Consider the following 14,557-nt stretch of genomic DNA (forward strand, 5'->3'; position numbering starts at 1 on the left):
GCTTGGTTGAACTACAGACAACACAAGCCGGGTACCTCCTCCTAGGTAGAATGACTGGAACTGATACGCTGTCGGACCCACTCCATCTAATAGGCGCTGCTCATGCTTGGTTGTGTACATCTTACATCTTTGAGTGGTTTTAGTGACATCTCTGAACAGTCAAAGGGGCTGTGTCAGTGATACAATATCCAGTCAATGTCTGTCTTCCCGAGTTCTGGGAACTGGGGCAATGCAAAACTTTATTTGGTGTGTGTATTCCAACTTTCTACCAAATGTGTATTAAATTTATTTAATGGCAAGGAATTTAGAAAAATCCATTCATATTACCAGATGCACAGGTGATTCAACTGTCCCTACCATTGTTGCTTTATGCAACCCACAATTGCAGATTATTAGTCCTACAGAAAAAATGAACAGACCTTCTGGAAATTGAATGTAGTTAAATATTGTACTGGAATACGTTTTTGCAGGAGGTCATTGTTCTAGAGTCATTCAAGAAACACATACAAAGGTGGCTTTCAAACACACTTATTCCTCACGTCAGAATCTCTAGTATGACGATTTGGGCTCTCTCCTCTACCATTGTACGAAAATTGTTAGGTAAATTTTCATTTTCTTCAGTCTTACAGTTCGTAAGTGCTTGACTAAGCTGGTGGCACAATATGGCTAGTCAGTGATGACCAAAAAAGGTTGAATGAGGGAAATTATTTATGCAGTCGCAAAATTTTGTACAGTGGTAGGAGGGAGTACCATGAACAGCATACCAGAAATTCTGACTGGTCAGTGCCGAGTGTCAGAGTCGGGGTGCTTTTGATGGGATGGTCACTTTTGTAAGTTTTGCTTTAATAACTCAAAAACTACAGCCTCTATCAAAAACGTAACCCAATACAAAATTGAACTATATTAAATTTCCTACAAAAGAGTTTCTGTTCATTTTTTTCTGTAGGACTAATGGTTTGCATGGTGTTTGCAAGAGAATATGAAAATCTCACGCATTGTGTTTGGAGGCCATATATAACATTGCAGGCTGTATAAAGCAACAGTGGTAGTGGCAGCTTATTCATCCTGAATATTGAAAACTTGAGCTAAAATTAAGTTGTCTATCCTATTTTATCCACTGCATTGTTTTTTCTGCCTCTATTTGGTAATAATAATAATGATGATGATGATTGTGATAACTGGAAGCTGTGAAATATAGCTTTTTCTCTTAAGTTTTTTCATATTATCGATGTGTGTTTCACATAGAAAATGTACTGTATGATTCTTCTTTGCATCTTTTATTTATTTTTTAAATTGTGGAAAGGACTGCTACTCACTGTAAAGATGACACATTGCGTTGCATACAGGCGCAATGAAAAGATTGTTGCATACGAGCTTTTGGTGAAAGCCTTCTTCAGAAATGAATACATATACACACATTCGCACAAGTAGGCACACTTCACCCACACATGAATGTGATCTTCAGCCACTATGGCCAGAATGCAGTATGAATTGCCCTAGCCACCAGAATGAGGTTGCCATGGCAGCCAGAAAGAGTGCTGTGTGTGTGTTTGTGTGTTTGTGTGTGTGTGTGTGTGTGTGTGTGTGTGTGTGTGTGTGTGTGTGTGTGTGTGTTTGTGTGTGTCTTCTCTGAAGAATGCTTTCACTGAAAGCTCACACATAAGTTGTTTATTTATTTATTTACTTTTTTTTATCTGTATGCGGCTCAATGTTTCATCTTTAAATTGAGTAGCAACTTAGCCTTTCCATAATATTGTTGATATTCCAACATGCACTACTGTTCTTTTATTCTTTAGGTTGAGGTGGAGGAGCTTGAAGAGGAGGAAGAGTGGGAACGAGAGCGGTCACTAAGAGAGGCTGTGAGCGCAGTTGCTGGGGGCAGTGGTGGTGGAGGCCATGGTGGCAGCAATGAGGACATAGAACTGAGACAGCTTGCAGAGCGGTTGAGACGTGAGATTGGTGCTCTGGCGGCATTGGCACGTGCCAAGGAACATGAGTGGAACAGCATTTTACGTTTGAAGAAACTTAAAGAGGAATCACTTGTGAGGCTACAGCGCCGTAGGCAGGTAATGTTGTCACATTTTTTTGGTTGTGTGGTTATCTTTCGATGATTAATATTTTTATCTATATGTTGGGATTGATTTTTCTCTGTATGTTGAGAACAGTTCTGAAATACCAGTGAAGTGATTACAGACTGTTGACAATATCCTTTGGTAGGTGAGTTGTTAGAGATCAAAGTATTGGCATTACTTGGTTACTAAATGAGCGGCTTCATGCAGTTACCTTGGTGTACTAGTCTGTCTAAACTGAGAAAGTATTCAGGGGCAGTGTTGCCATAGTTTGAAGTAAACTCAGTTCAGTTCAACAGGGTATCAGTTTTTCTAATGTTTTGGATATCATTTCAATCTCATCCCTCCTTACATTCCCATCTATTTATTATCACCTGTTTTATTAAGGGATATTTTGATAGAACTGCATTTACCAGTTGCAGAGCACACTACTTTTGATACACGTGTTTTGGTTTGAAAGGCTGTTTTTAAGAATTAATGTGTAATATGATGACAGCAGTGAATGCTTTTTTTTCTTTATCTTTAGAGATACCTGTGAAACTTATGAAACTATCTCTCAGTTATTCATTTGTTGAGTATTTTATTGAATCTTGCTGAATGACGACAGAAAAAGATAATTTTGTTACTGATCAGTAGGACCAACATGAATCACAGTCTTGAGAAACACGTTTCTATTGTTCTGTAGAGGTCCTTCAGGAGATTGTGGGCATGCAATACTTGAAAGTTACTGTGATAATTTTGGCCATTAATTATTTCTATGTTTCCTGCCCACATTGCCAAAAAGTTACTCAAATTTACCAACTTCTTATATGGCGGTGAGAGAAACAATTGTTTGATGTTTTCGGTTATTTTCTCTATGATTTGTCTTGGTCTCCAATTGTAGAAAGTGACTTTATTGAAAATTTTATTTTTAAAAATCATGAGGTCTTAGTAATTGTGGTGATTGACAGGTTTTTAAATCTTGTTTTCAGTGAAATATCTTAAAAATCTTGCACTCGTGATCATGCAAGCGTGTGAAAAGATCAAAGAATTTTGAAATTGTCTTGTGACTGCATACAGGAATCAGAACAAAATGGAATTTTTTCAAATTTGTGAAAACTGAGGATGAAATTTCAAATTGTCTGCAAGGACTCATTGTTGCTACAGATTGTAAACAGAGACTTCTTAAAAGAACAGGTTTTGAGATCAGGAATTTTGGAAAAAAATGTGTGTTTTTGAATATGTTGTGATTCCAAATGATAACTGTATTGGAGTATATAAAAGTGCATTCATAGGTCCCCACAGTGTTTCACAAAAATGGGTCACCTGCGTCTGCCAGTTACTACTCTAAAGACTAAATTCTACAGGACATGTGTGGAAAAAATATGTGGCCTTCTAAAATTTCTGAGTGTTACTTATTTGATAGAGCTGCATAGCAAGTCTTTGCCACAGACACACATTACAGGCTAAGGTAATAAAGCATTTTAATGGTGCTCCAAAAGGTATACTTGAGCATGACTTCAGGATGTGTACACCCCGGGGCAACTGACAAATCTGGGAAAAACCTGGGAATTTTTTCATCTGGGAGAATTCTGGGAAAAACATGGGAATCTTTTAGAATTTCAGGAATTTTTCATTGGCTGACTTCTCAGGTACATTTTTAAAATTAGCAGTAAAACATAAACGAGAAAGTAACACTAGAATAAAATTTTAGTTGCAAAGAAAATGCACCATTTAAAACAGCAAAACACAGTACACATACAAGCATCTGCCGAGAGCAAAATGTGTCAAAGGCTATGTAATACTTCGTAAACAACAAACTACTTCTGAGGCATCTTTCTCGTGTGCCTCATTTCAGTGAGCGTGACATCACAGCTCTTTACATTTCTAGCAGGTCTTGGGAAAATACTGTGGATGGTGGTTTGAGAAACATTGCTTTCAAAGTAAATTTCCTTTTACATGAGATGAGTTATGCTATGTGGGAGAATGTATGATGAATTCCTTAAGTCAAAACTTAAAACTAAGGACCAGCCACGTAGAAAAATTTGAGGCCAGGAGACCAACCATTGATATATCTTAAAGGGTAACACTTGTTAAAAAAAGAGATGAAGTTTCAAGATTAGATTTTCTTATTAGTTTAAGTTCTTTCATAGATTACATATTACGTAGTGTCAATGGCAAAAACTATAATTGTCCTAAAACAAAAAGTGTGAAGTGAATTCTTCAGTAGTTTCAGACATAATTTGTTTTTCCTATGAAGGAGACAAAGTGCTTGACAGAACATGTATTCAGCCAGGTAACCAATGAAGCGTTAGATGCACTGCTTGTCAGAAATATTCAGCTGCTGCAGTTTAAACCATGCTCGTAGGATCCTGACTAAGTGCACCCTCAGAAAAAAAAGCAGCAAAAAATTTTTGAAAAATTGTGAAAGCTTGCTTCCCTTATAGCTATACTGTGTTTATATTAATTTAAACCTTTAACATTACGTATTTGTGTGTTCATACTACTTAACTGTTAGGTTGCTATTGGCTGAATACACCATGTGTTCCTATGTCCTTAACAGCTGCTGTCATTGGCTGACAAGATCATGTGGCATGAGCTGTGGTAGGCTGATGTAAGTGTCTCGCAGTCTTGATTTCAGTGCTTTGGAAGCTACCATGCTGTACTGTATTTGGGGAATTTATGTTTATATAAATTCTGTATGTTGCTGTGCTGCACATCAGTGATCTTTCCAGAACGCATTGTCTCGCCCCCCCCCCCCCCCCCCCCTGCCCCCTCCCCCGTCCGCATATATACCCTGTAACTCCATAGAAAGAATTTTTGGGAGCACTTCAGTTTTTCATTTGGTCATCAGATGAAAGGTGGCACATGTGAGAAACTTGGAGGATGAACTCACAAGTGCATGTATCTGTGATTCTAGAAAGAGAAAGATCCAAACTGAATTGGATATTCATGAAACACACAGCAGTAAATTTTGCTGACCCCTTAAGAAAGTAAAAATATTGCTAGGGCTTCTGACAATGTTATCAAATTAGGTTTTAATTTCATGCAAGTTTGACCCTGCTGAGTATTCCTGTGCAGGAAACCTCAAGTCTTTTGCAGTGGATGATCTCTTGTGATTACGATTGGGTAATATATGGTGTTGAAAATCATGTTTTGAAGTAAGGGATTTAACTGTATTTTAGCTTTGTTTATAGATTATTAAAAATTTGGCCTCAATCATTTCTCTGCTGAGAACAGATTTCTATTTTTGTTCATTATTTTCACCTCAGTTATTTATCTTGGTTCATGGAAAAGCTGTATATGTCACTTGATTTCCTTTAAACAAAATTTGCAGGGACTAGTTTTGGACACAATGTCCCATTAGCAAACCATCACTTTCATTGCAAGTGTTGAAACATACTACAACCAGTATATTTGCAGATAACTGCAATTGGCAGTTTTGAGCAACATGTACAAAATCATCTAAACATATTAGTGCTTCTTGCCACACAGCATCAGGAAAACTGACACATGAAGTTACACATTTGCTGTGGCAAGTAGCACTGGTAATTTGTTGTAGATGATTTTATATATGGCGCTCATGATTGTGGCTGTTTGTGAATGTACAGGTTGTAGTAGGTTTCAATACTTTCTATGAAGGTGATCGATAATGGATGTCATGTCTGAAACTAGTTACAGCAAATAAAGGAGATTTCTCATTGTAACTGTGACAGAATTACAGATAGTATTAATAAAAGTAAGTTGCTGGCCATTCTTCCTGCATTGTGCTGGAGGTTCATAAAAGTAGTTGTTTTAGTGATGAAAATTAAGAAAACTAACTGTTCCATTTCACGTCAGCTGATTCAGTCATTTGGAATATTACATGCATTTGACACCCATTCAATGTGAGTGAAGTAATACTTAACTGTTTCTGTTGCCTCGAAATATCATGAGAATAATTACTACTGATTTTTCAATAGTATTGTTTGCCACAGTCATCTATATATTCAGATTTTGACATTTGCTATCATTAAGCAGTATATTGTTGCATGTAATGTTGGAAAATTTACATATAGGAGTTAGTTTTGTTCACTTTCAAAATACTTTAGTATTTTGAGGGCACTTTTCTGTCTTTTACTTTCGAATTTAGGGGAAAAACACAGGATCCACCTTCCACAGCTCGGTTTTCATATGTTTAATTGCATATATGATTTTTATAGAACACATGCTAATCAGATTGTCTCATTCTGAGGTTTACTTTTTTTCTCTCCAAAGGTGCTGATGATTGAAGCTGGAGTTAGTCCTGAGAACTGCGGTCCAGCAGCAGTGGATACTGACATGTCCAATCTGCCAGTGGACGAAAACATGATGCGTGGCACGTCTTCACCACCCAGTCGCTGCAGCTCATCGGGTAGCCCACCAAGAACTGCTGGCAGGGGCAATAGTGGACGAGGCTCAAGACGAGCACAGAATCAACAGTCAGCAGCTACTGGCTCTGTTTCCAAAGGTATATTGAATAAAACATTTAGAAGGCTAGAAGATGGAGTACACAGGTTGTGAAGTTTCAGCTTGCAGCAATAATAGTGCCACATTATAGAGAGTAGGACTTTCATTTCTACATTATGGCTTTCTTTAAAGTGTAATCTGTTGTCTGGAAAGACATTTATACAGTTTACTTAAAGTATTCAAAAGTATTGGTTTTGTAACTAATAAGAATCATAGTTTCGACCAGTTATGTTTTCCTTCTCACTATCATATTAATTTTTGTTGGTAATAGAAATGGATATTTAGCCCAAAAAGGAAAACAAAATGGAACAGCTTTGGAGAGGAAGCAGATAAAATTTCCTGTAATCCAGTGAAAGTGGAAAGGAGATCAAGATGGGTTAGAAAATGTGAAGAGAGAAAATTATCAAAGGAAGGATGATAACATAATAATAATAATAATAATAATAATAATAATAATAATAATAATAATAATAATAATAATAATAAACCCCGTGGAGGCCCGGGAGAAGAATAGGCCTCCGGTATGTTCTGCCAGTCGTAAAAGGCGACGAAAAGAACAAACCACTAATAGGGCTAACCCCCCTTTTAGTGTGATTACTTGGTTCAGGACAGAACTAAAGAAGCCTCGGACAAGCGCCGTCATGGTCGGGGACGACGCTTGAACCCTATGCCCGCCCACAATGGTAACGACACTGCTAGCCAACTGGAAAATGATTTAAATCCAAATAGAGGTGTTTTGCAGGATATGCTTCCTGCAACCACCCTAGAAGGAAAACAAAGACAGAGGATGAGATGGTCAGATGAAGTCAATCGACACCTCATGTTCTGTTATTACCAAGCAACAAACCTAGGAACCAACACAACTGGATACAGATCACAAGTATACACAACATTTATTACCAGATACCCGGAATTAAAATTTTTAACAGAACAACGGCTAGCTGATCAGATCCGTGTAATAATAAAAAATAACAGGATACCCCAGTCAGAATTAGAAAACATCAAACAACAAGTACAACAAATACTGGAACAAAATAATGTGCAATCAGAAGACGAAGAAAACACAGTAATGGACTCAAACATCCCAGAGCAAACAAACAAAGACCAACACGCATCAATTAAACAATCAGAGGAAAACGAAATCTTAAGACAGCCACCAGAACAAGCACAAATAGAACACGAAGAGACACATGTGTTAGACATAGAAGAGAAATTTCAGCTGACATATATAGAATACAAAGACACAAATACAGACATTAGACCATTCCTGCATAGACCGCCAAATAACACACAAGTCGAAACAACAATAAAAACTATCAACACAATCATACACAACAAAATAAATGAAAACACAACTATGGAAGAGTTACAACTACTGGTTTATATAGGAGCACTCACTACACTAAATATACACACTAGGCAGAGATCAGAACAAACCAACACACAGAAGAAACCCACAAAACCAGCATGGCAACACAGGCTACAGATCAGAATAGAAAAACTGAGAAAAGACATCGGACAGCTAACACAATTTATAAGAAATGAAATATCAGACAAAAAACGAAAAAGGTTAGGTAAAATCTCACAACAAGAAGCAACAGAGCAATTAGATGAAAAAAAGCAGAAATTGCAAGCATTGGCCAAACGACTTAGAAGATACAAAAAAAGTGAAAATAGAAGGAAACAAAACCAAACATTCAACACAAACCAAAAGAGATTTTACCAAACAATGGATAACACACACATTAAAATAGACAATCCACCGAACATAACAGACATGGAACTCTTCTGGAGCAGCATATGGTCAAACCCGGTACAACATAACAGGCATGCACGGTGGATACAAGCAGAAACAGACACATACAAGATGATACCACAAATGCCTGAAGTGATAATTTTGCAACATGAAGTCACCCGAGCAATTAATTCTACACACAATTGGAAAGCCCCTGGAAATGATAAAATAGCAAATTACTGGCTAAAGAAGTTCACCTCAACACATTCACATCTAACTAAATTATTTAACAGTTACATTGCAGACCCATACACATTCCCTGATACACTTGCACATGGAATAACCTATCTGAAACCTAAAGATCAAGCAGACACAGCAAACCCAGCTAAATATCGCCCCATAACATGCCTACCAACAATATACAAAATATTAACTTCAGTCATCACACAGAAATTAATGACACATACAACACAGAACAAAATTATAAATGAAGAACAAAAAGGCTGCTGCAAAGGAGCACGAGGATGTAAAGAGCAACTGATAATAGATACAGAGGTGACATATCAAGCGAAAACTAAACAAAGGTCCCTACACTACGCATACATTGATTACCAAAAAGCCTTTGATAGTGTACCCCACTCATGGTTACTACAGATATTGGAAATATACAAAGTAGATCCTAAATTGATACAGTTTCTAAACACAGTAATGAAAAACTGGAAAACCACACTTAATATCCAAACAAATTCAGATAACATCACATCACAGCCAATACAGATTAAGCGTGGAATATACCAAGGAGACTCATTAAGTCCTTTCTGGTTCTGTCTTGCTCTGAACCCACTATCCAACATGCTAAATAATACAAATTATGGATACAATATTACTGGAACATACCCACACAAAATCACACATTTGCTATACATGGATGATCTAAAACTACTGGCAGCAACAAATCAACAACTCAACCAATTACTAAAGATAACAGAAGTATTCAGCAATGATATAAATATGGCTTTTGGAACAGACAAATGTAAGAAAAATAGCATAGTCAAGGGCAAACACACTAAACAAGAAGACTACATATTGGATAACCACAGCGACTGCATAGAAGCGATGGAAAAAACAGATGCCTATAAATACCTAGGATACAGACAAAAAATAGGAATAGATCATACAAATATTAAAGAAGAACTAAAAGAAAAATATAGACAAAAACTAACAAAAATACTGAAAACAGAATTGACAGCAATAAACAAGACAAAAGCTATAAATACTTATGCTATACCAGTATTGACCTACTCATTTGGAGTAGTGAAATGGAGTGACACAGACCTAGAAGCACTCAATACACTTACACGATCACAATGCCACAAATATAGAATACATCACATACATTCAGCAACAGAAAGATTCACATTAAGCAGAAAGGAAGGTGGAAGGGGATTTATAGATATAAAAAACCTACATTATGGACAGGTAGACAATTTAAGAAAATTCTTTCTAGAACGAGCAGAAACTAGCAAAATACACAAAGCAATCACTCATATAAATACATCAGCTACACCATTGCAATTTCATAACCACTTCTACAACCCTTTAGATCACATAACATCAACAGATACAAAGAAAGTAAATTGGAAAAAGAAAACACTACACGGCAAGCACCCGTATCATCTAACACAGCCACACATAGATCAAGACGCATCCAACACATGGCTAAGAAACGGCAATATATACAGTGAGACGGAAGGATTCATGATCGCAATACAGGATCAAACAATAAACACCAGATATTACAGCAAGCATATTATTAAAGATCCCAATACCACAACAGATAAATGCAGACTTTGCAAACAACAAATAGAAACAGTAGATCACATCACAAGCGGATGTACAATACTAGCAAATACAGAATACCCCAGAAGACATGACAATGTAGCAAAAATAATACATCAACAACTTGCCATAAAACATAAACTAATAAAACAACACGTTCCCACATACAAGTATGCACCACAAAATGTACTGGAGAATGATGAATACAAACTATACTGGAACAGAACCATTATAACAGATAAAACAACACCACATAACAAGCCTGACATCATACTCACCAATAAAAAGAAGAAATTAACACAACTAATTGAAATATCCATACCCAACACAACAAATATACAGAAGAAAACAGGAGAAAAAATTGAAAAATACATCCAACTGGCTGAGGAAGTCAAGGACATGTGGCATCAGGATAAAGTCGACATTATCCCAATTATACTATCAACTACAGGAGTCATACCTCACAATATCCACCAGTACATCAATGCAATACAGCTACATCCAAACATATATATACAACTACAAAAATCTGTAATTATTGATACATGTTCAATTACCCGAAAGTTCCTAAATGCAATATAACATATACCATACAGTTACAAGGAAGTCACGCTTGACCGAGGTCCGCGTCACGTTCCATTTTTAACCAGATTTAAGTCTGAGAAAAAAAAAGTCAAAGATAATAATAATAATAATAATAATTAGGAAATAATAGGGAAAAGAGAACCAAGAGAGATTGTGTTTTCACACATTGAAAGTAACAACTTAAAAAACTTGAAACAATTGAGTCGGAGATACTGCATCCATCCTTCTCCCATGTGAAATTGTTCATTTCTTTGTATGTGGCCATAAAGATTAACTTAGCGTTTATGCACTATACTGTAATTTTGCCTATTGCAGATTGTATGCTTATTGTTAAATTTTTGTGTGGATCCCATTTTCATTAGTAATGTGGGCCCAGTATATTGTGCAAGATTTTTTTCGTTCTTCATTATGATTAATCAAACATTTTGCAGAGGGAATGAGACACTTAGATGCACTGGTTTGAAGACACAGTTGTACTGATGAATACTGGTATTTATCAGAAAGCCAGTTTTTAAATATTTCACATGGTTTGTAAAGCAATTGCCATTTTTCTGCCTCTCCTTTTTGGCTTCAGTCCATTTGCCCAGATGCTAACACATTTTCTTGTTCTGTCTGACATTTGACTTGGTTATATTGGCCGCGATCTTTGGTTTGCTTTCTTTTTCTTCTCCTCCTCTTTCTTTTATCGAATCTATCTGTGAAATCCTGTTTGTGTGGGAACTTTCAGCACATTAATTGTTCTCTTACTATTTCAAAATCTTATAACATTATGGCTGTGTTTCATAGCACAAGATGCTAGAGTTAATGTGTGCTTGCTTTTTTTATTTAAACCACTGGGGATGTCCATGGTGGTTTAAGCTGGTACTGAAGTTATAGGTGTTTTGCACGGTTTTTGTATATATTATTCTTCCAAATGTGTAATGGAGTAAGATAGATGAAGGTCCATCCTGCTGTCAGAGCCCTGTTTTGATTCTAGTCAGTTTAGAGTAACATGTTTAGAATTTTATTTTGGACATGGTGTTGGTCAAAGTTACCCTCACAAATTGTTACTGTTAATTGTTATCCCCATTTCTGTAGGCATGTTACGTAACACAGGACACATGATGGAACTGTGTATCTTTATAAAATATACATAGATACAGGCATGTAAATCAACATATTTTCAGAATTATTATTTGATGTACTCTTGACCATTTTGTTGAGCAAGGTTAATTTTCAGTCCTCTGGCATTTTTTTTCTACCATATATTTATTATGGTGTTATATAAAAATTTATTGCTTCTTTACAAGTAAGCTTCCATAATTCTGGTAAAGAGAGATAGACCTGAACTGAAACATTTTGGTCAGTCAGTCCATATACCATTTTTGATTCTGACATTTACTTGCAGATTTTGTTGCCCTTGAGATATAACAAGACAATCTATTTGGAGAACTCCTGTTATTGAGTTTGGTGACTGCCATGTTGTTTGACTTGTGGCCAGATGATTAAAGTGCTTGAGTGATAGAAGGTTATGACTATCACATAACTCAAAGTGCTATTGCACATCTTCGTTGGAGCTTAACTTTGTATCTGTTCTTCTCTTCCAATACAACTCTTATATTACAATCAAACAGTTGAATCTTCGCATGATGTTTTAAGGTCAGCATTTGTCAGTGTTTTCCAGGTCCTTCTGATTTTCATCATTTGTTGGAGTGTAGGCATTAATTAAGGTGTGTTTAGTTTTATGCAATGCATGGTTGGTGAACAGTCTGTCATTCATGGCTGTGTAGTGTGAAACTGACTCATTTTTGGGCTTTGCTCTTCAAAAGCAATATACATTTTATACTAAAATTTTACATTGGAAACAAAATAACAGATGACAAGTAAAACAAAGCGGATGTAAACAGCACTGGAAAAGAGAGCATTCCTGGCCAAGAGAAGTCTGTTAGTCTACAACATTGGCCTTAATCTGACGTAGTAGTTTCTGAGACTCTTAATAACATGAATGCAACATATTAACATGCCACAATAGTATTTATTAGTTTGTCGTGAACTGGCGTTTGGCTTTTTAGGCCTTTATCGGATAACTTAATGCTAAATAGGTATTCCACACAACTTCAGCGAGAGTTCATAGCTGTATAAAAGAACACTTTGCAACGGTATGTGGCATTCTATACATATTAGAGATACAAAACACGACATGGTGTAATACCTAGAGAGACACAGAACAAATGAATCTTATATTACAATATATTCAAGTATTAAAACTATGTGAGTGTATAATATAGAAATGTTGTGCAAGTGAGTACTGGCAAGGACAAACTCGTGAATGTGATGAATAGACTGAATAAAGAGAGTGGACGAAAGATATATATGGAATGTGGGTATGGAGCAGTTATAACAAGCTTATTAACTAATGGTGGCTACTTTATTAAAGGTGAATTATGGAACTGTGTTTGTTCATTAAGAACCAGATCAGGATGTATTAATAGCCAGAATTCCAAGTAATGCTAGTTTTCTCCCTTTATTTCCTTTATGGAGGACATCACATTTCACAGCATAAGAATTACTTTCTTTCAGAGCATGTTCAGCAAATGTGGAATCTTTCTTTCTCTGTCTCCAACTCATTTCATCAGGGTTGCTACAGGTTCGGGAAATAAGGGAAATCATGGAATATTAGGGAATTTCAAACACATCAGGGAAATATGAGAAAAAACTGGAAAAATCTCATTTTTGTCTCAGTAGATGAAATGGTTTGTTTACTGAGGTGTCTTGCATCGTTGCTGGCTGGGTGCAGCCGAGTATGTGCACCGCTTCCCTACTCCCTCATTACTACTGCTTCTCCCCTTCCTAGCACTCCCCTCAGCTTGCAGTCAGTGCTGTCACCACTTCTTGTCGCTAGCATAGCAGCTGCCGACGGGAGGCATGAGGAGCAACTTGTTTGGATCTGATTCTTGGACACTGTAGATGCAGTGGCCTTGGACTGTAGTCATGTGTGAAAGAGTTCTGTCTGAGTGATTGTGGGAATGTGTGTGCACTCTCTTTTTCTGACAAAAGCTATGGCCGAAAATTTAGTGGAGAGAGAATGATTGTCTTATATACATGCCTGTCTGCTCAGCAATCACCTTTATGGTGAGTTGCTACCTATCCTCATTATTATTGATTCTCAGAGTATTTGAACAGGTTATCTGTTGCATGGATTGATGCCCATGGTCTCATTTCATCGAGACGCTGTCTGTGGCTCGTGAGTAGCTGGCCACACAAGTGAATTTCCGCAACATTCTAAAACAACAGACCGTTTTTGCAGGTATCCGTAATGAATCTGGCCTGCCGATCTGAAGCCATTCGGTTCCTATTAAGGAACAGACCATGCCCGTCAGATCTAGTCTCACCGACGTGCCACAGGCCAGGTCTGTCTGTGTATGGTGTAATGCAGCAGATTTTCATAGTAATTCCATGGATCCAGGACTGCGGTGCTCCTCGGCAGGCCAGAGGCCATGAGTGATGGATTTCAGGAATTGCAACTGTCCCACCATACATATGTAGTACAGTGTGGCATTTTATAGACATGTTATTTGTTCTAGCACATTTGGCACTTCAAAAGCACTTTATATGTTAGAAAGTATGGATGATAAGAAGAAGAAAATTGTGTCAGTCACTGGCAGTTTGTACATTATGTGCCCATATATTTCTCGAAAGGAAAATCACGCAATACCTGTAAAATAATAGATATAATACAGTGGGTAATAACTGACAATAAAGAACAGAGTAGACCAGCATTTTATTGGTGGTCAGGTGCAGTGTTGGTTTATACAATTATTCCCTGCCTCATACTCTTCTTTCAACAGGCTTACTTTTTCTGAGGTTATTTCTGAAATCAGTG

General features: G+C 36.9%; 1 protein-coding gene across 1 annotated transcript in view; it reads left to right on the forward strand.

The window, feature by feature from the left end:
- LOC126115533 (pneumococcal serine-rich repeat protein-like) overlaps positions 1–14,557 on the forward strand; it is a 543,274-nt gene that overhangs the window by 499,622 nt on the left and 29,095 nt on the right. The window contains exons 4-5 of the mRNA XM_049915031.1: positions 1,797–2,066; positions 6,306–6,537. Coding sequence (XP_049770988.1) covers positions 1,797–2,066; positions 6,306–6,537 — 502 coding nt within the window. The remainder of the gene's footprint in view (positions 1–1,796; positions 2,067–6,305; positions 6,538–14,557) is intronic.

Source organism: Schistocerca cancellata, chromosome 1 (assembly GCF_023864275.1).
Source record: "Schistocerca cancellata isolate TAMUIC-IGC-003103 chromosome 1, iqSchCanc2.1, whole genome shotgun sequence".
NCBI lineage: Eukaryota > Metazoa > Arthropoda > Insecta > Orthoptera > Acrididae > Schistocerca > Schistocerca cancellata.